General features: G+C 33.4%; 2 protein-coding genes across 4 annotated transcripts in view; one reads left to right on the top strand and one right to left on the bottom strand.

The window, feature by feature from the left end:
* Positions 1 to 25,390, top strand: part of LOC145239826 (proto-oncogene tyrosine-protein kinase ROS-like) — a 682,889-nt gene that overhangs the window by 563,993 nt on the left and 93,506 nt on the right. For all 3 annotated transcript variants that reach the window (XM_080103360.1, XM_080103359.1, XM_080103361.1), the window contains exons 28-37: positions 857 to 1,074; positions 2,446 to 2,587; positions 4,694 to 4,944; positions 7,153 to 7,326; positions 12,382 to 12,607; positions 13,553 to 13,676; positions 15,963 to 16,132; positions 20,587 to 20,682; positions 21,901 to 22,036; positions 24,271 to 24,427. In XM_080103360.1, coding sequence (XP_079959486.1) covers positions 857 to 1,074; positions 2,446 to 2,587; positions 4,694 to 4,944; positions 7,153 to 7,326; positions 12,382 to 12,607; positions 13,553 to 13,676; positions 15,963 to 16,132; positions 20,587 to 20,682; positions 21,901 to 22,036; positions 24,271 to 24,427 — 1,694 coding nt within the window. The remainder of the gene's footprint in view (positions 1 to 856; positions 1,075 to 2,445; positions 2,588 to 4,693; positions 4,945 to 7,152; positions 7,327 to 12,381; positions 12,608 to 13,552; positions 13,677 to 15,962; positions 16,133 to 20,586; positions 20,683 to 21,900; positions 22,037 to 24,270; positions 24,428 to 25,390) is intronic.
* The window catches only part of LOC145239827 (uncharacterized), a 215,880-nt gene continuing 200,219 nt past the window's right edge, over positions 9,730 to 25,390 (bottom strand). Inside the window, exon 4 of the mRNA XM_080103362.1 lies at positions 9,730 to 10,224. The gene's annotated coding sequence lies outside the window, so the exon portion shown is untranslated. The remainder of the gene's footprint in view (positions 10,225 to 25,390) is intronic.

The following is a 25,390-nucleotide window of genomic DNA, read 5'->3' as shown; positions in this document are numbered from 1 at the left end:
ATTATAATCTCTATTCGTTTAATATTATTTGTTTAAATATTTGAGTGTAATATATAAACTACCCCTCCTGATTTCTGGCTTTGGGACTATGTAAAGGATAGCGTTTATGGCAAGAAGCCTGATACAATAGCGTCTTTAAAGTTATTTATTGAAGAGGAGATTGCGCGGATATCAGATGACATGATTACACGTGTTACACAATCAGTGGTTAATCGCTTCCAGCGATTGATAGAGACGACAATTAACAAAATAAACATATTTCATGTTTGTTTCATTTTATATTTCAATGTATGGTACTTAAATATACGTGTATTGTTAATATCGTTTTTCTTTAAAATGTTACCTGACTTTTTGACCACCCTGTAGTATCATGTCATCTTTTCTAGGGCGACAATTTTATCGTTCCATCCTGTACTTTAATGCATTTGTTTTTACCTAAAAGTTACGCAAAACTTTGACATTTTTTAATAAGTTTTTCTTGATTTGTTTCGCTCTGTTCTGAAAGGAGTTCTTAAATGAAAAAAAAAAAATGTCCAAAATGCACAAGTGCCAACAAGATGCAAAGGGAAATAAATCTATTCTTATTATGCCACAAACGAGATAATCCGATAGTTAATGAAAGTATAAATAAAATATTTTTTTGTAAAATGTCAAATAACAAGGGTTATCTCCCTTGGGGCATATTAAAACTATATGTATTTCCCTTTTGGATGTGTCTTTAATATGACCGAATTAAAAAGAAAAAAGTGTTTGCAGCAATCTACAACCCAGGTTGAAAAACAATTAACAGTCATTATCTTCTTTTTAAATACCTACAAAGAACTAACGGTCACATTTTTGTTTGTTTTTCCTTTAGAATCAAAATGTTTATCATCAAACCCTGAAAGCACCAACATTACCTTGTTAAAGACTACCAACACCAGCGTCACACTACTGTTACCTAGCATTACAAGATATCCTGAATGCGAGAAAGTGTCTCAGCCGGTCACTAACTACACAATTCACTACAGCGAATGGACAGATGGCAGTGAGGATGTTACCTGTACAAAGAAAACTGTGAATTGTCGAACACAGGTCAATAATATCTACATTTTTTTAGACCATCTGTTTTTGTTTTTTTTAATTGTTGTTTTTTATTGTTTATTTTATTTGTTTTGTTTTTTTGATTTTTGTATTTTCGGGTTAAAAATCTATCAAGAAAACTAAAATCAAAATTAAATTAAAAGACTGTACTTACGATTAATTGAAACGTTTAATACATTAATTTTATTGTTCACACTGTTGGCTAAGAATATTTATAAGTTATCACCCATGAATCATATTCAAGGTATTCCTACCTTTTGGGCGGGAGACGAAGAAGAGGAGTTATGAGAAATAGGCAGTGGTGCTGACAAGGTGTAATCTCTGGCCTTCTTTTGGCACCTCTTTCGAACTTGGAAACCTAATAGATGAAATTAGGAATCTGTGCAAAACTGAATCTGGAAATTCTGTACAGGCTACTGGGTTCGATATGAAGATTCCCAAGTTTGACAAGATGCATCTGAAGAAGTTCAGAGGGTCTTTTTCTCTTGTCTCCCAAAGCCATCAGTGACTTGGCAATTGTTGAGCTGGGTTGTTCTCTGTTGATTGAGGTATGCACCTGTGTAGTTCTAGGAGGTCCACCTTCCCAGGCTTTGTTTTCTCTCCCTTTGAGAAGAGGTTAGTTTATTGCTCATTGCTTGAGACACACCTACCGGAGGATGCCAACAGGGATGCCCAGCTATGTTTTGCAGACTAGGGTGTTCTTTCTCTAAGACAGGGGTCTCCAAAGTTTTTGATCGGGGCGGGTGAAACATGGGCATATTGTTGACTTTTTTACAGCTACACAGGCCAAAAATATATCTTTAAAAAAATGACCTGATCGTGTTTTATTCTATTTTGCTCACCAGCTTTGCTTTTTTTTAATAAAACTGGTTCTCTAACGCCTCATTCTTTTTAATCATTTCTTGAACAAAAAGAAAAACCACCGAAACTATTTTCACTTATTTCCATTTTTGTAAATTTTTCCTTAATAGTTTTCCATAAGAGCTCTATGGACCGGATTAAAAACTTTAGTGGGTCTAATCTGGCCTGCAGGCTATAGTTTGGAGGCCCCCTTTTCTAGGATACTGGCTTTTCAAATCTCATTTTCCCGGATTTTTAGCACATCTTCCTACTGTGAGAGAGAAAGAGAGAGAGATAAACGGCAAGTTTGGGGATTGCATCATCCGAAACATTATAGTTCAAATCCAGTTCCCTCCACAGAAACTTTCATCAAATCAACACTTCACATTGTATCTAACCGCCTGGAAAGTATATAAATAAATCAAAGTATATAAATAAATCAAAATTAAAAGAAAAAAAAAAGAAAAGAAAGCAGAAATATAATTGTATCTAAATGTTTATATTTTATTTATTTATTTTCAGGATACATACAAAAATGAAACAGTGATAGCCTCTCTGAAGCCATACACAAAATATACTTTTCAAGTTGCAGTTAGCAACTTCTACACAGATTATCGTGCTGACGTCCTTGGTACACCCCTTGTAACCAGAACACTCGCTGGAGGTTTATATTTTGCATTTTTCTAACTTCTTTCTTTCTTTTCCTCATAATTTTTAAAATGTTTATCAAAACTTTTTTTTTTTTTTTTTTTGCTTTTAAAGCTTTATTCACTGACTAGTGGAAGGGGGGGGCACTCGGTCTTGCCTGGTCATAAAATATGCTTAAATATATTTTAATTCATGAAGATTTCGTATTTATTATTACAGAACTAATTCTCTATTGAATATTATATTGTACCTAATATATAGTAGTGATTTCAAAAAGTTAAAAGAAAAATGATTTGGATGCCATCAGCTAGAATCCAAACAAATGTCGGCATGTTGAAATTAACTTGCCAACATATTTCGTTACGTGTTATTCATCCATCCAAACAAAGATGTTACTCATTATAAATTATTCTTGATGAACGATTCCTGTTTTCTGTTAATTTCAGTTTTATGTGAGATGTAGTTTAAGAGTTTATCAGTTAAATATTTTCACACAGACACGCACACATACATACATCTGTTTTATTATTTATATAGATTAACAAATGAAGTTGTTTTGTTTTTTTTTTGCTTAGAATCATAGTGTAGTATCTGAGCGATCTATCTAGATTAATACCTGTCCTAGGATAGGTAAAATTAATTCCTTGATCAGAACACTTTTGCACCTCTTTTATATCCCTTTACCAAGATTAGAATCAAGACCTAATGATATTAAACCTTATGTTTAGAATTTTTCTTCTAATTTTAATCAAAATCTATTGCATGATTTTGAGTCTAGAAAATATCTCAAATTTAAGACTTAAGCATGAATTTAAGTTTTCTTCTTATGACATCTTATTAGGGCTAGGACAACAGCATATTCTTTTCATTGTTTTGACTCTCGAGTGTGTATTCGTTGATATCTTATACGCTTTTGTATAGAGTTATGTGGTTTAACTGTGTCGGATATATACTTGAGTCAAAACAATGAAAAGAATATATCATAGCCCTACTAATGACTACGGATCAAATTTAATGCAAATCTGAAATATTTGAATTTTCAAATAAGAGGTCTAGCTCATATTATGCTCCCTTCCTCCACACTTCTTTCAAATATTCCAAAGAAACTGAAATTTAATGAATATTTATTAATTAATGACTAATACCTATTTTCAAAATTTCACTGATAATCAGATGTGTGTGAATTTTCACAAACGGATTCAACTCTTTTTTTTTTTTTACCCTTTCTGCATAAAACTAAATCAAACTAAATGTAGCTGTTTCTAAATTCATAATGATCAGTTAATTAGTTTAGGAGTGAATCCAATATATAAAAATATACAAACATATAGACATACCTAAATTTATCGAGGGCGGGTATTAGTGATTAGTTACAATTTTAGACATTTTCTAGAATCAAAATCATATAATGGAATTTTATCACAATTGGAATAAGGATTCTAAAGATGAGGTCTAGTAGCAATATATCTTGAGGGCATAAAAGTGGTGCAAATTTTACCCACCTTGAGTCGGCTATTCTTCTGGTTCTGTATATATATATATATATATGTGGTATGTGTGTGTGTGTGTGTGTTATCAAAGAGCAAATCTTTAACAAAACAAAACTTAAGAAAAGCTCAAGGGGAACAAAATGAAAGATGAGGAATAAAAGTTATATATAACTTTATTATATCATGAGAATAATAAGGAAAAGTTTAGGGGAAATTTAAGAAAAAAAAATTTTTGGTCATGGCATTTCAAAGCTAAATTCTTCTCATCAGAAGAGAAGAAAGGTCAGAATTATACAAATATAGAAAAACTGGCTTAATAACATTTAGATATGCAATAACAATGAAAGTATAGGGTAATATCGTAAATAGTAATTAAAAGTATGTACACCATATATGGGAGAATGGAAAGGGTAGTATATATGTAGGTAATATTAAAAAAAAAATAGCTTTGAAATGTTATGGCCTAAAAAGATTTTTTTTTTTTTTTAATTTCCCCTTAACTTTTCCTTATTGTTCTGCTGATATAAAAGTTAGACATAACTTCTTTTAGTCCTCATCTTCCATTTAATATATTCCATGTCTATTTTATGCGAATGAGTCTCATTAATTTTGCTTTACTTCCTTTTTTGCAGTTCCTTCTGCGGTTCAAAACTTGGGGGCTTACTGTTTGTCTTATGAAGATATTCTTCTGACATGGAGTCCGCCGCAGGAGCCGAATGGTAACATCTCGACGTTGGTCTATATGGTAACTTACTCGACGACCCTTAACACAGGTGAAATCCTAGAGAAAACAATCCAGTTAGTGCATCATAAAATCTACAAACGAATGCAGCTGGAATATGTTTTGAAGCAACTGAAACCGAATCACGATTTCAAAGTGAAGGTAAGAGAAGCCATTATTTTTCCGACACTTTTCTGTAAAATATGAATCTCCTCTCACCCAATGAAATGACGCATGACACAATGGATATAAGTGCTGAGTATAACCAGTTCAAAATGACAGTCTTCTGGAGGTTGAAGGTTCAAGCCACACTAAAGACAATACTGAGAATACAATTACAAATTACTTAATGACTTCTATGGCATAATCACATTGACTCACCGATTCCCGTTAGATCACCAAAGTTAAGCAATATTGAACTTGGTTAGTACTAAAATAGGTGACCATTTGGGAAGACCAAGTGCTGTATCTTGGCATTGTTTCCAGTCGTCTAGCACTTCTTGCCACTGATTATCCCACGAAGCAGCAACTTTATGGCAACCTACCTACCATATCTAATACCATCAGAGAAAGACACCTACGAATGAATTGGTGAGTGATGTATTGTTATGGACTTCATGACACGGACGCACAAGCAAAGGACGACCTAGATCCACGTACATCCAGCAAATAGCACATGACACCAATTGTGGACCTGAAGATCTGAGGCAGCTGATGGAAGACAGGAAAATCTGGAGAGGAAGAGTCACCTTGGTGCAAGCAAAGAGCGCATCCTGATGATGATGATGATGATGATGACCCAGTCATGGCTGACAGAACAAGAGCAAGTTAACCCCATGGATTAAGCAAGGAATTCCGTTTATAATTTCATACAGATTCCCGAGGTCAGCATAAAGATCCCTAAGTTCAATAAAACACATCTTTTGAAGAATGGGGGTTACGCAGATCGAAACAAGGAAATATTGGGGTTTAGAATTATCTCCATTGTTGGAAAGCATCATAATCAAAGAAATATTAAAACGGTTCAGCGACCAATGAAAATACAGTTTTCTTTTTAAAATTCCATTGTTTACCTGCACTTAAAATGATAAGAAGTGTTTCTTTTGTTACTTTGTGCTAAAGAATGGATTTTCATTATAAAATTGACAAAACATATATACACGTAAATTATAGTTAATTTTAGAGCATGATTACATAAAGTTTGCTTTCTTCTGAGTTAAATGATTTAATTTGGAATAGGTGCACCTTTCATTGCATGAGCCAGTGGGTTGACCATGCCGAGAGGATCTTATTTGCTCTTGGAACATGTGGTCTGAAATGTTACCAAAGACAAGATGTTAAAAATTAGTACAAACCTGTTCTGGGGCAGCCATGAAGAAGAAAGAAAAATAATGGCCACTGTTCTCTTTATATGGCCACGAGTTTGTCAAGTTTGTCACATGATATGCAAATGAGATTCTCTGGTTAGGGATAAGCCTGAGTTTTGGGAGACTGGAAAGTTTAGATTTGGACGTTGAAGAAGCAAGTCTTGTGAGCAATGAGTCTCATTTTGAAGTTGAGAGTTTAGACAGCAGAGTGTCGAACGTTGGTGTTGAATTTTTGACAGCAGAGTAAGGAGTGGTGGAGTTAAATTTATTGACATCAGAAGCAAGAGTAGGAGACAAGTAACACAATATATATTAGTGATGGGACGACTCCAATATTTTTCCCAGATTTCATACTAAATTCTTGATACCAATTCTTTCTAAAGCTCTAAATATTTAACAATTTTGTTATCTTTTCCCGATTACCATAAAAACACATGCTAAATGCACAGATATTTTCTCCAGCGTAAAAATACACTTGTGGCAGATGGTGTATCGATTTCAGTTTTACCGGTAGTTTAAAATCAATAAATATTTATTATTTTGTTATGACGACCAGCAGTGGAAGATTTTGCTTTAAACATAATCAAATAAAAAAGATAAAAGAATCAAGATAAAGTCAACAGTTTCTTCTGTTAAATATTTTCTTCACAAAAAAACAAAAAAAAAAAAAAAAAAAGAAATCAATTAAAAAAAAAAACATACTAATAAATGCATTCAGTTTGTTTGGTGAAATTCATTAACATTCGCCAGTCTCAAAAGTCTGGTTGGTTAAACTTGAAATAGATGACGTAAGTACTGCAATTTTCTTGGATACCTATTCCTTAAAGTTACCACTAATTTGTATTATTTGGACTACTATTCTCTTTTAGATTAGTATGTGCTGAAAGTGAAACAGTCTATCAATTCATAATCGTTCCTTGATTAATGCATTCGTCCTTTTATCATCGTAATCATCATCAACATAATCATAATTTTTTTATTATTAATCTTATTTTACTTCCAGGTTAAAGCATGTGAATCGAGCAAGAAATTGTGCAGCGCTAGCATGGATGCTCACAACCGCACTATGAAGTATCCGTCACCAATTGAGCTGGTCAATGCAACTGCAACAAGCCTGTACATTTCTTGGAGGACACCAGCCGACACATCAGTTCTTAGATTTATCTTTTTTTATAGAGTGAGTACATGTTTTGCAAATTTTTTTTTCTTCGTAGTAAAACTTTTAGGAGTATTCAATTTTTGGGGGGATATAGAGAGATGGAAACATTTTGTAAAAACACTGTTTTCATATGTTTATTTTTCAGAAATTAAAAAAAAAAAAAAACAAGAATGTATTTTTTTAAATAAATACATTTATTTAGATATAGTTTTTAGCATAAAATATCATTTTCAAAGAAACACTTTGTTTTTTTTTCCATCTTCCTTTGAAAATATCATCTCATGCTGAAAGCTTAGTTTTAAAATAAACCACTTGGTAGCCCGGCGCTGCCCGGTCCTACAATATGCTAAAACATGATATTTTAATTTATGCAGATTGCGTATGTATTACTATAGGATCAAGAATATTATCTATTGATTATTAAATATTATGAGGAATAAGTTGTCCGATGGACTAATTCGCAAAAAAGTAAATAAAATTAAACAAAATAATAATGATAATGTCGTTCATCGAATTCTGTCTGTGTTTGTTTACAACATCACGTCAGCTGATATTTGGGCTTGACGCTGAATACCCTGGAAAACTCATTTCTGATTAATGTTTAGTTTTAAAATATGCAAATGAAGAAATGATTTGCAGCGATTTTAAATGGTAGGCTTCTTTCATTGTAAATTGATCTCGTTAATAAGAAAGAAAAAATTAAAATAAAATGAACAGGTTTGAACAGGGGATCATTCGAAATGTAGTTGAATGTTCAACCACTAAGCTGTATCTCCGGATTATGATAAATGTGGTTTTTTGTTTAAGAAAAAAATGATTTGCCGAAATTTTATCTCCCTTGGCCGGTGTAACATAAAATATTCCCCTGTAAAAATTATTCTTTTGTATCTATATTAGAGTAAAGTTATTTTTAAGATCGGATATTTTTTTTTCTATTTTCGATACTTATCGGACGAATTTCTGTATTAAACATGTTTAAGAACACTGCGAGACATATAAATTAGCTTTGTGTGAAATTTGTAAAAGACAGCCTCAGCCATTTCGGAACCTATGAGGAAGGAACTCACACACACATACACAAAGTGGCTTTTATATAACAGTAGAGATAGAGATAGCGAAAAACTTTATTATAAAAGGTCCATTGTTTTTTTTTTGTTTGTTTAAATTTCTAAAAGAATATCATATGCAAATGTGTGTAAAAAAAAGTGTTCAAATAAAAAGCCTTATCGCTCTGATACAACCAGACTTTCTTTGAAACGATGCAAATTTGTCTTGTTTTTTGTATCTTTCTTCACTCTAAAAAAAAGGGACATACTGCAACTGAAGCGTAAAGAGCTACTTCGTTAAAGTTCAGATTTACAAAGGGCAATCTGATGGAGAGTTAAGCAGGAAGATGTTTGTTCACGTTACATTTAAATTTTTGCATGTTGGTACTGTTGATGAAATAGTGAACTGGAAGGGAATTCCAAAGGCAAACACTTTAAGGAAAGAAGCTTTTTTTTTTCCTTATAAGGATGTCACCAATTACTTATCAAGACCCAAAGGCCACTCAAGGCTAAGAGTTTATGAGCGTCAAGTGGATGCGAGACAACATTGTAATGATTGGTAATATTAGGAGTTGGGCAGATATTTAATAATTTAAGAGGCTGGCTCAACAAAAACATTGAATTTGAAAATGGCCAGGTTATAGTCAGTCAGGAAGCAGCTTTGCGGTACTGTGTTCCAAGAAGATTTGTATGTGGAAAGTAAACAATACATTATTTGAAACTCTGCGGAATAAGGATTTTTCACTGCCCCTTTTTTATTGGAGGTATTCTGTTGAAAAATAAATTTGTGCATGTAAATTTCTGATGACGTCATGTATGATGGCGTCATTCTATATAAGGTCATAGCCAAACGTTTAAAATTTATGGGTGTGCAAAAATGAAACTATAGATTTCTGGGTAACGCCAGGTAGATTATCTACTATATATAAGAGGAAGAGGATATGATTTGCCTACTTCGTACTGTAGTGGACTATGGAGTTTGCTGTGGCAAATTCGTTTCCCAGTAGTTATTTACATAATAATACACTTTGGAAAGGCATGAACCATAGTTTCCTTGCAGCTATAAGAAAAATAGCAACTTGCATTCAATTAATCCCATACAATGAATTGTTTATACTTTGCTTCACCACAAGACAACCCAAAAGGGTTGATATGCCATTAAAAAATCAACCAAAGGATTAGTGTTACATAGGCTAGGTGACCTTATGTAATTATTTTATTTATTTTTTATTATTTTTAAATCCAGATCTTTAGTATTGGCCACAGCACCATGTATGTGTGAGAACTGAGAATATTTTTGTCAACTGAAATAAAATGGGCACCACAATGTTTCTTACATTAATCATCATGCAATAACTTCGAACAACACTTCTTAGAATAGAAGATGAAGGATTTATTCAATAAGATGATTGTACCATCCTGTAGCTTAAAGGAGAGTGAGGTCAAGAAAGGGAGAAATCTCCCACTAAAAACATGATCCCAAATTAAATCATCGATTGAAAAGTATTGGGAATCAATGCAAATATTCCAGTCTTTTATTGTTTAGCCAAGTCCACTTGCTTCCTCTGTCAATGTTAAAACAAAATTAATCCATGATGCTTTGAAATTTGAAAGAGATTTAAAAGCATTTTAATTGACGAATTGAAAGACATTTTGTTCCTGTAAGTAGATGTTCACAATTTCTATATCCTCATCATCTTTAGTGATGCAGCATACTACTAGATATTTCCGCATCTTGCAAGCAGGGTAGATATGGTTGTAGTTAGAAACCACTGTCATGGTTTGTCGTCATTGACACAACCATTCACTACCCGATACTCATTTTGTCCCCATTTTTCTAGAAATGCATCAGTTCCTTGCCTTTAACAACCTGCAAAGATAAAACAGAAAGTATTAGAATCTAGAAACTTGGTAGTTACGCATATAAATAATGGCAGAATACAAGAACATTTGTTTTTATTTGTATATCTCATAGATGTCTGTATGAGTCTTAGTATATTCCATTCAGCTGTCGCATGCATGCATATTGTATATCAATTGTATATAGATATAGTTTTTGTTGTGGATTTGTATAAATGAAGATTTTAAAAGAAGTTAAAAACGTGGTTCAAATCTGTCATATATGTGAAGAGGACATTTTTTATTGTAATTTTATTTACAGTATGTCTTTATTCGAAATCCATGATGATATGGTGCAGAACTTAGGCAATGATTGACATTTATATGAATCTTTTCAGCATTTTGTTGTTGTTTGAAGATATTTGATGATTGCACTTTTTGAATTTTTTGAGAAATGCATGTTTTTTTTTTCACTTCCATGACTTGAAAATTTTATTGTTAATATTTCTGATATTAAAAAATTTTGTAGTTAAACATGAATAGTGGCAGAATACAAAGACAATGTTTTTATTTGTTCATCTTACAGCTGTCTGTGTAAGACTCAGTATTTTTCATTCATCACTAGCGTTATTCACTTAGTGTTGCATTTGTGGGAATATATTGCTAGTCAGAAGGTTTCTTAGGAAGAAGTAACTTGAAATATAATCATGTTTACAATTTTTTACATTGAAAGAATGTTCAATATGAGGCCAAGTAAAAAAAAAAACCGGCACTTCTACACTATTGGGACGAAATTTCGGAAATCGTAAAACTGAATTTCACATGAAAGCAAATGGTACCTATGTATTCCTCGAATTTTTAAGATGTTTAAAAAAATTACGAAAATCGATGAGGTAGAAAATTATTTAGAAAATAAAAAAAATAGAATTTGATGAAAACGATTGTAAGACGCAGGAGAATTTAAAAAGGAAGGAAGTTTTCCGTTTCAATTTAAACAAGATGGCGGCAATTTTTCACTTGCTACCACGATTAAAGTTTTTTTTTTTTTTTTAATAGTTCAGTAATATTCAGGTAATTCCGACTGCATAATTTGGAAGCTACCATTGTAATTTATTAAAATTGACAAAAAAATCAGTTGAATTTTTTTTTTTTTTTTAATCTGAAAACTCCATTTATCGACAAAATCTCGTACCAATAGTGAAGAAGCGCCAAAAAAACTGTTAGCAAGATGTTCTTAAGAAACTACTTGTTGACACTGCTGAAGAAGAAAGGAAGAATTATTTGAAAACTATTTTATGTTTTTTTTTTTTATATTATTATTGATGGCGGTGATGGCGTTTGTGCTATATTTTTAGATATGATTTCCTAGTTTGATTAAATTTTTACGATCCTGGGTATAAGACATTCAGTGGTGTGACTCCATTCGGAGGCTGTGGAGAATATGGAGTTGATCCTTAGTTACCATTGCTCCCAAACCAGGCTATCTGAAGATACTGGCTCCCTGGCCAAAGATGCACCAAACATTGATGTTATTGTTTATTATTTTCTTTTTCCTTTGCAAAACTCAAACATGTTCTGCAAAATCAAAAAGAAATCAACATTTTATTTCTACAAAACAATAACAGTAAACTTCATGAATATATATTTTAGGATATAAAGAACTTAAAACATAATTTTTTTTTTATTTTTCCAAAATGATTGCATTCGACATTAAATAACCCTAAAAGGGTTGATATGCCGTCAAACAAAACAACTAAACCAAACGTCATGAATGTTTTAAAATATAAAGAACTTGAAACATAATTTTTTTTTATTTTTCCAAAATGATTGCATTCGACATTAAATAACCCTAAAAGGGTTGATATGCTGTCAAACAAAACAACTAAACCAAACGTCATGAATGTTTTAAAATATAAAGAACTTGAAGCATAAATTGTTTCCCAAAATTACTGGATTCGGCATTAAGTAGCCGAAAAGAGTTGATATGCTGTAGATCAAAACAACCAAGCAATTTTTACGTTATCTTTTGCTTATTAAATTGTTAGGTGAAAGTACAGAATAGTTTTAAAAAAACAAAAAAAAAAACTTCCCCATGTTAAAAATGTTTTTTTTTTCTTAACTAAGCTGCACAAATACCTTTTTTTTTCTTTTAATAAACATTTCCATCGTTTTTGTTTCACATTTCTAGCCGGAAGGCGGTCTTTGGTCACCTGCTTTAATAAGTTTGCACGAAAGCCTTGAGCCGAAGATGAATCGAACTGTAATACAGCAATTTCCAGCTTTAAGATCCGATCGAGTCTACGAATTTGCTGTCCGGATTACATACAAGCTTAACTTTTTAATACACATGAATTTCCCAATAAAACATTGGCCAGACAATAATACGAAATACAAATTTGCATTCAGAACATTAGGTAAGTCATTTTTATATATTTATATAATCGCATAGCTTTGCTAAGCTGGGATTATATATGTATATGCATTGCTCGGTCATAAAATATGCATAAATGTTATATTAAGCCCACGCTTGATGTTGATATATGTTTCTCTGTGATCCTGTCACCGAGAATTTTGTTCATATGTAGAAATAGCAGTACACTTCCATACATATTGTGTTAGATGTTTACAATAAAGAATGTTGAACAGTGTTCGTTTTAGAACCTTTCAGGAACCAAGCTTTTCCGGACTTATAATTCTGAAAACAATTTTTTAATTACTTACACATAGAACGTAATCCAGACGTTTAGCAAAACATGGCAGAGTTGCAGAATTAAGATAAAAAAATATTTAATCATGTTTCAGAACTTTTGAGATGAGGATTGATAATTAGTATAATTTGGACTACTGTTTTCATCTAATCAAGATTTCTATTTTAAATTTTGGGAAGCAGTTCACATGTATAATTTTACTGTTAAGGTCACTAGTTTGATTAATGTTAGTAAAAAAAAAAACATCTTTGGGGACAGTGTACTAAAGATCAACTATTTTTAATTTATTTTACCATAATTTTTTTTTTACTCATTAAATTATAATGTGTTAACACATTTATTTTCTATCTGTTTACTCATTAAAAGTTTTAGGTCTACCTATTAAAATTTAATTTACTAAGTAAAATTTAATATTTATTATCCATTAGGTTTAATGTATTCATCCATTAAATTTTTAATATGTTAACAATTTTTTTTGTTTACCCATTAAAATGTGATTTAGTTACATATTAAAATTTAATTTTTTTTTTACACATTAATTGTTTATCCATTAAATTTTAATGGATTTACCCATTGCTAGTTATCTGAACGTTTCTTTTTTTAGTTTGTTTTTAAAATTTCTCTTTCTTCCTTTTTGTCCACCTTTTCCAGCAAATTACCCTGTTCCACCAAACACTCCAACGATCGAGAAACTTGAATCCGGTTATAATGGAGTTGTTTGGGCAAGTCCAGATTCAGAAAATACACAACCTACTTCGTATGAGTTACAAATTAAGTAAGTTTCAAAACTTTTCATTTTGTTCTACGAGGTGCCTTCAATAACTTCCAGACATTTTTTTTGTATAGGCATTTAAAATTAACGTAGACTCTTGAAAATTCAGTATGTTATTGTTATATAAAAATTGATCAATCATCTCTTATGAGATGAATGAACAATTTTTATGATTTCGGGTTCAAATGAACAGCTAAAGCAAGAATTGGAATGCACCCTACTAAAGCTCGATTTGGATATGAGGACACTTTAGAAGAATGAAATGCAATAAAATTCTGTTTTAAACTTGAAAGAAATTCCACAGAAACATATGGAATGTTTCAGACTGCTTTTGAACCATCTTGTATGAATCAAGCATCAGTTTTTGAGTGGCATAAGAGATTCAAGGAAGGCGGGGAATCTGTGTTTGATTGGCTAAATAAATAATTTCATAGATAAGAACCGTTGTGTGTCTATAGAGACAATAATTGCACAGTTTGGTATCAATGTGAGAACTGTACACATAATTATTCAGGAGGAACTGAAGATGCGGAAGATTTGCATGAAGTTTGTCCCAAGGGAGCTCAGAAGATCAGAAAGAAAGTCGTTGTCATAATAGCAGGGAGATGGTCAAGCTGATCTGTTTAGATCCTGCAGTTCTTGATGCTCTGGTAACCTGTAATGAAAGCTGGATCTACTGCTATGACCCAGAGACAAAGAGACAGTTCCCAGTGGAAACATGCTGGCTCTCCAACCCAAGAAAGCCAGATAGAGCAAATCACCATTCTTCAAATCGGGTCAGTGGCATTTCTACCAGGACAACGCACCAGTCTACAACTCCATACTTGTCACAGACTATTTGGCCAAGATAGGCATCAAGACAGTTCCTCATCCTTCCGATAGTCCAAACCTTGCTCTTGATGACTTTTGGTTATTCCCTAAGCTCAAGGAAAACTTTAGAGGTTGTCATTATGAAACAATTGAGGAGATGAAAGAGGCTGTGACGAGGGTCATTGGCATGCTCATGCAAGAGAACTTCCATGGGGCCTTCCAAAAGTCATTGGAATGGTATAACACTGCATTGCAGCCAAAGAAGATTACTTCGAAGGGGACTATAGTTTCATATGTTTTCTATCAATAAAAGTGGCCATACAAAAGGTCTGGAAACTTATTGCAGGCACAATGATTCATTTAGAAGAAGAAAAATTAGAATTTGATAAAATGAGTATTTTCAAAAGCTTTTAATATTAATCAAGGTTATAAATAATTGCTTTTTTACTTGATATAACAATGGTGAGGTGGGTAGAAGTTCGGAATGAAGACCTGGCTGTACCAAGTTCGAATCCAGCCACTTCCATCGCACCATTTATTGATGTTAGCAATCTTCACATGATCCTTCCTGGAAATACCGGATTCTAAAAAATACACCTTCTTACAACATACTGAATCGTCAATAACTCTAACATATTCCTTTCCTGGCACTACTCCTGATGTGATGGCCATCTCCAGTTCGGGAATAGTCTACAGATTGTTTTGATAGAGATAATCTTTGAGATAACCCAACAGATAAAAATCTGATTGGATTGGAGTTATAGTTCACTGGGTGTGAACCTCATTCAGGATCACAGTTTCTACTGATGAGGCGATCATCAAAGTGCCCTTGCATTGAACATTAATAAAATAAATACTGTTGAACACTCATGACTGATACTTTTGGAATAAATTCTACATAAACTGAAAGGGTCCAAAAAGAGTCTCAAATCTAATAGGTCCCGCATTGTTGGCCAAGTTCCAACCTCTATCCCATCGTCACAATGTAGCATCCTTGTACCTGTTCTGATGATCTCATAGCACTTATGCTCCCTCGACGTGCATACCCCTGGCTGATCCGACAAGCAGCAAACTCCCACCCCTTCACTTTTGAAGTCCCTAAATGCTGGAAGACCTTCTACTCTAATAGTTTCTTCCCTCAAACTGCTAGGGTTTAGAATTTCCTTTGTTTTCTGCTTTCCTGACTGTACTGACATGCAGAAGTTTAAACGTAATGTGAACAGATATCTTGCTGCTCAATTTCCTGCAGTAGATACAATCCCCAATAGTAGCCCCTTACATTCCAATAGGCAAACCCTAACCCTAACCCTAACCCTTACATTCCAATAGGCAATATGGGGTGAAAAAGTTGAAAAAAAAAAAAAAAAAAATGAACGGAAGCAAGGCGTTCAGAATAATTCAAAAATGCAAGTACATGCATGTATTTTTTTTTTCGGTTTCTTAAAAAAAAATTAATATTTCCAATTCAAATTTTGACAGGCATGTTGACGCGACAAATTGGACAACTGTCTACAACGATTCTCATTCACGTTGGATCATTGCTGATAAATACATAACAGGTGAAAAGTACTTGTTCAGAGTTCGAGCCAAAAACTCAAGAGGTTGGGGAAACTACAGTAAAATTAGCAAACCTTTCTCCAACCAAAAAGGTAAGTCCAAACAGAAATAATGTATGTTGTATTTTCAAACCTTGAATATTCTCCCCCCCCCCCTCTCTGAAAAAAAAAAATTAATCGATCTCTAGTTTCATCATTACTTTATTATGGTAGTGTCATGAAGATCTGTGACTCTCTCACATCATTTCGCTCTATACTCCATCACACCAGGTAGGTCTTCACAAGTGCATTGTGGGTAATCTGTTATTTGCTTGACTTTAGTTCTGTGCAGTCTATTCACTGAATTTCTTCCCTCAATGGGACTTGTGTTAATAATGTTTTGCCTATCTTGGCTGCAACATCACAAAAGAAAATTCCACAAAGACTAAACTAAATGTGCAAATCAGTAAGGTTTGGATTGAACAAAGTGAAAACAATCCAGAAGTCAAAGATGAAACACGACTTCTTTAAACCATTGTTATATCAGTTTTCTACATGGAAGTACCACGTGGAGTTTTACTAAAATATTGGAGCAAAGAATTGATGGTGTGTACACCAGAATGCCAAGATTTTTTTTTTTTTTTTTTTTTTTACATAGGCATCACCACATTATCAAGGCCAAGAGGCCACTCAAGGATAAGGGTTAAAGAGTGTACAGTAGAAATTGGACAATATAGTAATCATTAGTAATGAAAATTTGGTAAATTTGATAACTTATATGGAGCGGCTCATCAAGAACTTATTTACGTTAGACTTGAACACAACCATATTGTAGTCAGCCGGAAAGCAGGAAAACGGAAGACAATTCCACAGGCGTGCAGTTCTAAGAAAGAAGCTTTGTTCATGGAATCTATGTTTAGGTTTAGGCACAGATAAAGAGTGGGGGAAATTATTGATAGTGTTTACAGCTAGACGGGTGTTTCTTGTGAAAGTTTGGCGAGGGGGGACCATAGATTGAAGCTCAGTCGAACACTTTCCATCAAAATAACGATACATCAGAGACAAACTCGCAACATCTCTTCTGTGAGATAGAGGTTGCAAGGAGGAGAAAAGGACATCTCCTCCGAGGCTACGAAGTCTATTTTGAACTCTATCAAGGCAGGACAAGTCCTTTCTAGCAGCTCCTGCCCAGATGTGGCAACAGTATTCTATCCTTGGATGTACCTGGCTCTTATATAGATAGAGAATAGCATCAGCAGTGAGATATTTATTGGATCGATAGAAAGATCCCACCATTTTTCCAGCGGCCTTGGCAACAGATTTGATGTACGTGTTCCATTTAAGATCAGGAGTAATGGTCAAGCCCAGAAGCTTGTCAAAACTTGAGGCCTCCTGAAGACGAGAGCCATTCATTTCAATTGATGCCAGATGTGGATCAGAATGTTGATGATGTAAAGAGAGAAGCTTGGTTTTAGATGCATTAAAAGTAACCAGCCACTCCTTTCCCCATTGTACTACGTGCTCAAGATCAGAGGAGAGAGAATTGGAGAGAACTTGGTCGTTTACTGTCTTAGATGTGCTACCATAAATGGTAGTGTCGTCAGCATAAATGTCTACAAATGATGTAAGGATGTGATTTGGAAGATCATTAATGTAGATCAGGAAAAGAGTTGGGCCCAAGATGGACCCCTGAGGGACACCGGCATTAATACTGTGAGCTTCTGATTTTTGCCCCTCAACTACTACTCTTATGAACCTATCAGAAAGAAATGATTTAATAATTGAGAAGACTTTTCCAGCTATACCATAGCTAGCGATCTTATGAAGTAAACCTTTATGCCATACCCTATCAAAGGCTTTAGATATGTCAAGAGCAATTGCCCTAGAAAGATTGCCACCGTCGAGAGATTTGCTAATCCTATGCGATATAACTGTAAGCACATCTGCTGTAGATCTAGCAGAACGGAAACCATATTGAGTGTCACTAAGAAGGTTATTTTTGTTGAGATGGTTGATTACTTCTGTATTTAACACAGATTCTAGCAACTTACTCATGACGCACAGGAGACTTATTGGCCTGTACTGAGAGGGGGATGAGCGATCACCCGAATTCTTAAATACAGGGCATACTGATGAAATTTTCCAGGGAGATGGGAAACTATTCTCCTTAAGACAACGTTTAAACAGTTTTGTAAGTATGGGCGCTAGTTCAGGTTGAAGTTTTTTGAGTACTATAATTGTAAGATCTTAAGATCTCCTAGAGACAGCACTTTATAAGGGAGCAACTCTATGCATACGTTTTTTGGATCTCAGCTCTGATCAATGAAGGAATAACTAGAATTGCAGTTCACTGTTGGAGGACTAAGAATGAAATCTTTAGCGATGTTCTTGTGCCTATTTTACAGGTACTTTCATGATGAGTGCTTTGACAAACTTGTACTCCTTGTGCTCCCTTTATGTAACTACCTCCGAATAATCTGACAAGCAGCAAAATCCAACCCCTTCACTGTAGACGTCTGTAGAGATGCCAAAAAGCTATTAAATAGTTTCTTTACTCCAATTGCTAGACTTTGTAATTCCCTCCCTGTTTCCTGCTTCCCCGACTACACTAACATGCAGAAATGTAGATGTAATGTGAACAAACATCTTGCTGCTTGACTCCCTACATAGTGCCCCCGTACAAATGGTTCCAAATAGTAGCCATTTACATCCAAGTGGCAATATATGTACACTAGAATGCTGAGAGTTGCTTTTTAACATCTCCTGGACAGAAACCCTCCTTGGATCTCAGCCTGATCTGAGAGAAAGAGAGATACACGATTTTCTAGTCACTGTTGCTTGTCCTCACACAGCACTACTGACCAAATATCTTCTAGAAGAAATTTGTTGAGAAATCTGGCCCCACCTTGCATATTCTCCTGGCTAAGCTCCCTCGGATTATTACTTATTTTGAAGATTACAAAACCATTTAGATGGCCTTAGGTTATCATTAGGCTCAACGTTGTTTAACTTGAGTAATCTAATGAAAGCTGGTCAATGTGATTATGTTTGCATATTATGCCAGTTAAGTACTTTACTTCGTGACCGAGAAGAAAATAATTCAATAATCAAAATGAATTATTTTATCCATAGTCACCATTTACAGTAAATTAAATTGCTTATTTTGAATATTAAACATTATTTTTTTTTTCTTTAAATCTTCCTGAAGTTTTGAGAAGAATTGGTAATTCGTATTATTTGACATTATATATATATATATATATATATAATCTATATATTATTACGCTTGTCACTTCGACCATTATCATCGTGACCATCCCTTAGATTGAAAATGAAATATTCCAAATGGCTTATAAAACAAACAAAAAAAATTGGTGTCGCTAGTAACCGTAATAATTAATGAGAAACAAATTACCTCTTTTTATGGTCACTAATTTTCAAAACCAAAAAAAAATGTTTTTTTTTGGGGGGGGGGCTTGAAAATTGGCTATTTTATTTTATAATTAAAAAAAAAAAAAAGTAATGTTGCCAGAAGACTAATACACTTTTCTCCCCATGTTAGGAATGGTTTTCTAAATAATAAGGTTATTATTTCAGCACAGTTCATTTTAAATTCGTCATTTTTTTTTTGTTTCATATTTTTTTTTTCATTTGGTAAAACTGCGGAGAATGCTATGTTTTTGGTTGTTTTAAAAATGGAATGGGAATATAAATTTCGTTCCATTTTAATCTAGTTATTATTATTATTATTATTATTATTCCTACTACTACAGTCGGATGCTAATCCCTAGATAGCTCTTCTCGTTTGATGTCCCTTTTGGGTTGAAATAAATTTATAATGTTTGTTTCTGTTTCTTTCTTTTATATATGTGTGTGTATGTTAAAATTCATACTAGAATTGTCTACAATGGTGTAATGGATAAAGTACTTTATAAAATCCAGTTTTAATTTACACTCTTTTGAAGGTTGGATATTCAATCCTCAATGCAAGTGATACTAAAAAATACAATTGCTAATTACTTAGGACTTCTACTCAGTAATGACTTACGGAACGAGAGCATGCTACCCCATTGGTTAAATAACGGGTTCCATTCGAAATTCCATACAGATTCCCAAGTTCAACAAGATACACTTAAAGAAAGTTGAAGGTTACATCAACATTGTGAAAATAACTCAAGATGAGAACAATAGTCTGAATAATCCAAATAATTTAAATTATCAATCCTTATCTAAAAAAAAAAATAAATAATAAAGGTTCCGTTTGAAATTCTGTGCAGATGTTAGAATTCGACAGAAAGATTTTAGAGTATGACAAGATACACATGAAGAAGGTCGGAGGTTACATCGTTCGAAAGGTTGTGCAAATGAGAACAGTAGTCTTAATAATCCAAATGATAGGAATTATTTTTTTTTTAATGCAAATGTGTTACAAATGTCTTTGATTAATTTTCCAAACTGCATTTCCTTAAAAGTAATTGATGTCGCTAACTGTAAAGATTATTTAGGTGTATGATATGATGTATAGAAATAATTGTGTATTAATTCTAATTTCTTTTGTGTTTTTGTAGAGAATGAGAATTGGGCGAAGACAAGCGTGTACCAATTTATAATCATTCCATTCATCATCCTCATTGTTGTCATCATTTTGTTTTTCACTTGGGTTGGTAAGTAACATTTTATTTACCTTTTTATTTCCCTCATCTCAGCATAAGTTTATATTACACTAGAAGGCCGCTCGGCATTGCCCGGTCGTAAAAATATGCATAAATTAAATATTTTTATTAATACAGAAAACTGAGACATGTGCATGCGAGTATTTTTTTTTCTTTTCTTTTTCTTTTTGGTAAACCGTTCACTCCTTGTAAGTAAAAAAAAAAAAAAAAAAAAAAATACTCCAACTGGAATCGAAACTAAAACCTAAACATAGTGAGCCAAGTACGATAACCATTAGACCAGCGTGACACAACTTTACAAGGTGTTTTCAGATTACTTATTCTTAACATAAGTAATTTGTAATGTAAACGATTCACACATGCGCATTCGTAAAACAGCAAACAGATAAAATCCAATGACTCCCACGTACCAATTTTAACACATTAGCAGCCCTTTTTTCCGGATGAAAACCAATTAAAAAGTGTTCCATGTATCTGAAATATCCTATATACCAAATTTCAAGTCTATAGATAAAACTTCGTTGAGTATATAGGTTGAGAAGTGTCCTCATACACACATTCTCACTTATATATATATATATATATATATATATATATATATATATATATATTTCCTTTTGTCTGTCTGTCTGTTCGTTCCACTTTTTCTTGGAAACTACTCGACCGATCTGGCTGAAATTTTGTATGAACCTTTGTTATAAGATTCGGCGAACTAAGTATTATGATATCCGTTCTGCGCACAGTTAGAGATTAATAAGGATTAGTCAGCACGATACCACATCTACTCAGATCTCGCTGAAATTTGTATGGCCCTTTGTTATGCAGCGAACTAAGTGTTATGATATCCGTTCACTGGACAGTTAATATGGACGAACGTCTCCTTATGCTCTTTCTTCCATGAAAAGGTTTTATTTGTATAGCAACCACTAAGCGAAACAACCATGATGAAGAAAAATGTCGGTATCAGTCAAGTACGATGAAAGACCTACATATATATAATGAACACACACACACACACACATATATATATATATATATATATATATATATAATGAACACTAATCTTATTGAGGAAAACATAGCGGATGAAGATACAACTGTGGAATTTCCACAGGTCCCACTAGTTTATTATCATTACTATTATTATTATTATTATTATTATTATTATTATAATAAAAATTATTGCATAAATAAATGTTTTTCTTTCAGTTTTCAAGAAGAAACAATCTGAGAAGAAAAGAGCCAGCCATGTAAACGATGGCCACAATCCAGATGTTGAACTTGCCACACTTCAGGACCTTCCACATATTGCAGTCCAACAAAATAACACTTTATATTCAGTGAGGTAAATGTAGACATTTTTTCTTTTTTTTTTTGTATTTTACGATTCTGAAATAAACGAATACATTCTCTTGTTGGGTAACATAATTTGGAAGAGATTTCTTTCTTAATCACGTTCACTTCAAACAACGCACATCGCCACTTGGACATAAAAGGCTACTATTTGACACCATATTTATGGGGATATGAGCAAGATGTTTGTTTACATTACATTTAAACTTCTGCATGTCAGTACAGTCAGGGTACAGGTAGGGAATTTTAAAGTCTAGCTGGCCAAAGTAAGAAACTATTATGGAAGGCTTTTCAGCATTTACAGTGAAGGGGTGTGATTTTGTTACCAAGCAAATTTTTGGTCATATTCGTGTATGTCAAGAGGGAACAAGTGCAATAAGTTACTCAGAGCACATTCCATTAAAATACTTGTAAAACAGGCACAGGGATGCAACATTGCGGCGATGGGACTAATGTTGAAGCTTAGTTGACAGTACAGGGCCTATTAGATTGGAGACTCTTCTTTGGACTCCATTGAAACACCTGAATATTCTTAGTGATTATTGCAATAACCAAAATATATGCAATATAAGTTCTGTAAATTCGTCCAAGTTCTGATATGAAACCTTACAATGGCAGTGAAAAGTTAGTATATTAACCACCACACCATAAATCCAAGATTTAAATATAGTTGCAGTCTCGTTACTTTTTGAACACGTTTTGTATTTATGAAAATTGAAAAACAATTTTTTTTTTATTAATTCTTGCAAAACAATTTTCTAATCTAATTTGAAAATTTTAGAAAGCCAAATAATGTTATATAATATTTTATTAAATGATTAAAATACTTTTTTTTCTGCAACTTTTGATATAAGACACCTTTTTGAAAGAAGACTGCTAGATTTTTAGATATGCCAGTTACGTCTTTAGGGCGTTTTATTCAGCCATTGTCATTTCACTAAATTGACCTGACTTTGGTGCGACCTGATTACACCTGTGTAACCTTTTGCCAAAAATAACCTTTCAAATATCATATTTTTAACTTATCTTCTTTTTTGACAATTGATCAAGTTTCTTGTTTCTTGTATTTGGTTTAACGAAGGTTTTTGTCAAAGTGGTTTCTTCGTACACAATGTGCCTTCTCGTACATCAACTACATAGCTTGTTTGGATATTTTGGGTCGAATGAGTAAAATAATCCAAAAAGACCTGGCTTATGGTGCATAAGAAATTTAACATTACGCAGCATGGCTGATATCATCCCTTTGAATCAGACCATATTGAAAGCAAACATCAGATGTTGCCTAGTGTCATTTACCCAGGAATGTAGGACACTTACAGCATCTTAAATTCCAAAACGTGATGATGATGACTGTTTGCATAAGTAATATCATTAAATAAACGGTTTAGTCTAAAAATTCATAAATATAGAAAAATCCCCTGAAGTTGAAGTCCAATCTAAACAAATTCAAAGTCCAATGTGCAAGTCCAATGTAAACCAATTCAAAGTCCAATGTGCAAGTGACAGGAAAGCGGTTCGATCAGTACACACACAGACATGGTGACATGCCACCAACATGATCCAGCATACACAATTACCAACCGGCCGTTCTTTCCTCCCGCCTTGCCTTCCAAAACGACCTGAATTTATAGTTGTCAAAGACCAACTGATTTGCATATATGCACGAGATTTTGCGAGAGTATCCGAGATCATACCATTACAAAACGCCGTCAGCGCCATCTTGGAATTCTTTTCTTATCCTAGCTTCGCAGCAATGACAAAGCACACACGCACACCTAGGTCGTTTGAACAGTAAGCCCTCATTTTCACAGCTTTTGCCACATCCCCCAAATAAAAGTATGACCTGTACATTATTGCATATGAAAGAGGGACCATCCGTTCTAAATGTGCCTTAAACATTTAGCTAACAAGTCGAGCGGTTAGTGAAGGTTTAATTTGTACATATAACCTATCTCTCCATCTTGCGATTAGTGTCCTTATCATAGATATCAACTATGAACTGCATAGATATTTTTTTTAATTATATTATTATCATAGATAGCGATTATAGAGATTTATATTATTATTATTATCATCTATAGCAACTATGTATTATACAAATATATGTATACACGCATACGTTTGTTTTTATTATTTTTATAGATAACAACTATGCATTACATAGTTGTCTTACCAGTATACTACTTGTTCTTTCCCAAATTATTTCACCTTCCATTGTTATTTCAGTATTGTGCCAACAAATGCTGATCTTGTTGCGTTACCTCACTTCCGTCATGATCAATTGATCCGAAAGAAATTCCTTGGCAGTGGAGCATTCGGGGAAGTTTTTGAAGGAGTTTGTAAAAATATTGACGACTCAGGTGAAACGCGAGTGGCTGTCAAGGTGAGTGTAGCGATATTTGTTTTGTAAGTACGTTCTTTTATTTCTTTTTTTTTTTCTTTTTTGGTGCTTTGTTTGTTTATTAGACTAGCAGGGGTGTTGCCCGACGTTGCCCGGGATTGAGTGATGTTCAACAAATGTTTCACACTCCAATATTTTTATTGTCATCGAAATCGGTGAAATCACTCATTTTTCAGTCAAATCGATTAATTGCCTGCTCTAGTTGGGGACCCATCGCTGTGCACTAGAAGGAAGCTTCACATGCCTCTTGGAATGACTTATTCCACAATACATTGTAGTCTACATTGCACTGTAGAGAACCTACTGTTGAGTTTGTGAAAATATTTTATATATAATAGCTTGAATTAAAGTTTAAAATGCAAAAGTAAACTATCATGCTTCAATTGTGCTTAAACAGAAACATTCATTTTGAACGTGCCCCTGTCACATCAAAGAACCTATTGTTGATTTTGTATGCCTGGCCTTACTGCTTCTGTGGTGATAATGGCTTTCATTTAAGTTTAAAATAAAAAAAATCAAGTATCATGCTTCAGTTGCACTTTAAACAGAAACATTCATTTTGAATGTGTACCTGTCATATCAAAGAACCTGCTGTTGATTTTATATGCCTGGCCTTACTACTTGTGCGGTGATAATGGCTTTAAGTTTATAATGAACAATCAAGTATCATGCTTCAATTAGGCTTTAAATATTAAAACATTCATTTTGAATGCGTACCTGTCATATCAAAGAATCTAATATTGATTTTATATGCCGGGCCTTTCAGCTTGTGTAGTGATAAAAGTTCTCAAATGCACTTCTGATGTTAGGCTGTGTAAGGTGTTAACTTTGGTCAAAATCGCCTGTTCCTTCTTTTGTTGGATTTTTTTGATTATCGATACTTTTTAAAGACATTCTGATACCAAACTTATCTAAAAACACTGCCAAGCACATAAAATACCTTTG

The sequence above is a fragment of the Euprymna scolopes genome, chromosome 19 (assembly GCF_053919585.1).
Source record: "Euprymna scolopes isolate OS-2025 chromosome 19, ASM5391958v1, whole genome shotgun sequence".
NCBI lineage: Eukaryota > Metazoa > Mollusca > Cephalopoda > Sepiida > Sepiolidae > Euprymna > Euprymna scolopes.
This window is presented reverse-complemented; position numbering and strand designations above follow the sequence as displayed.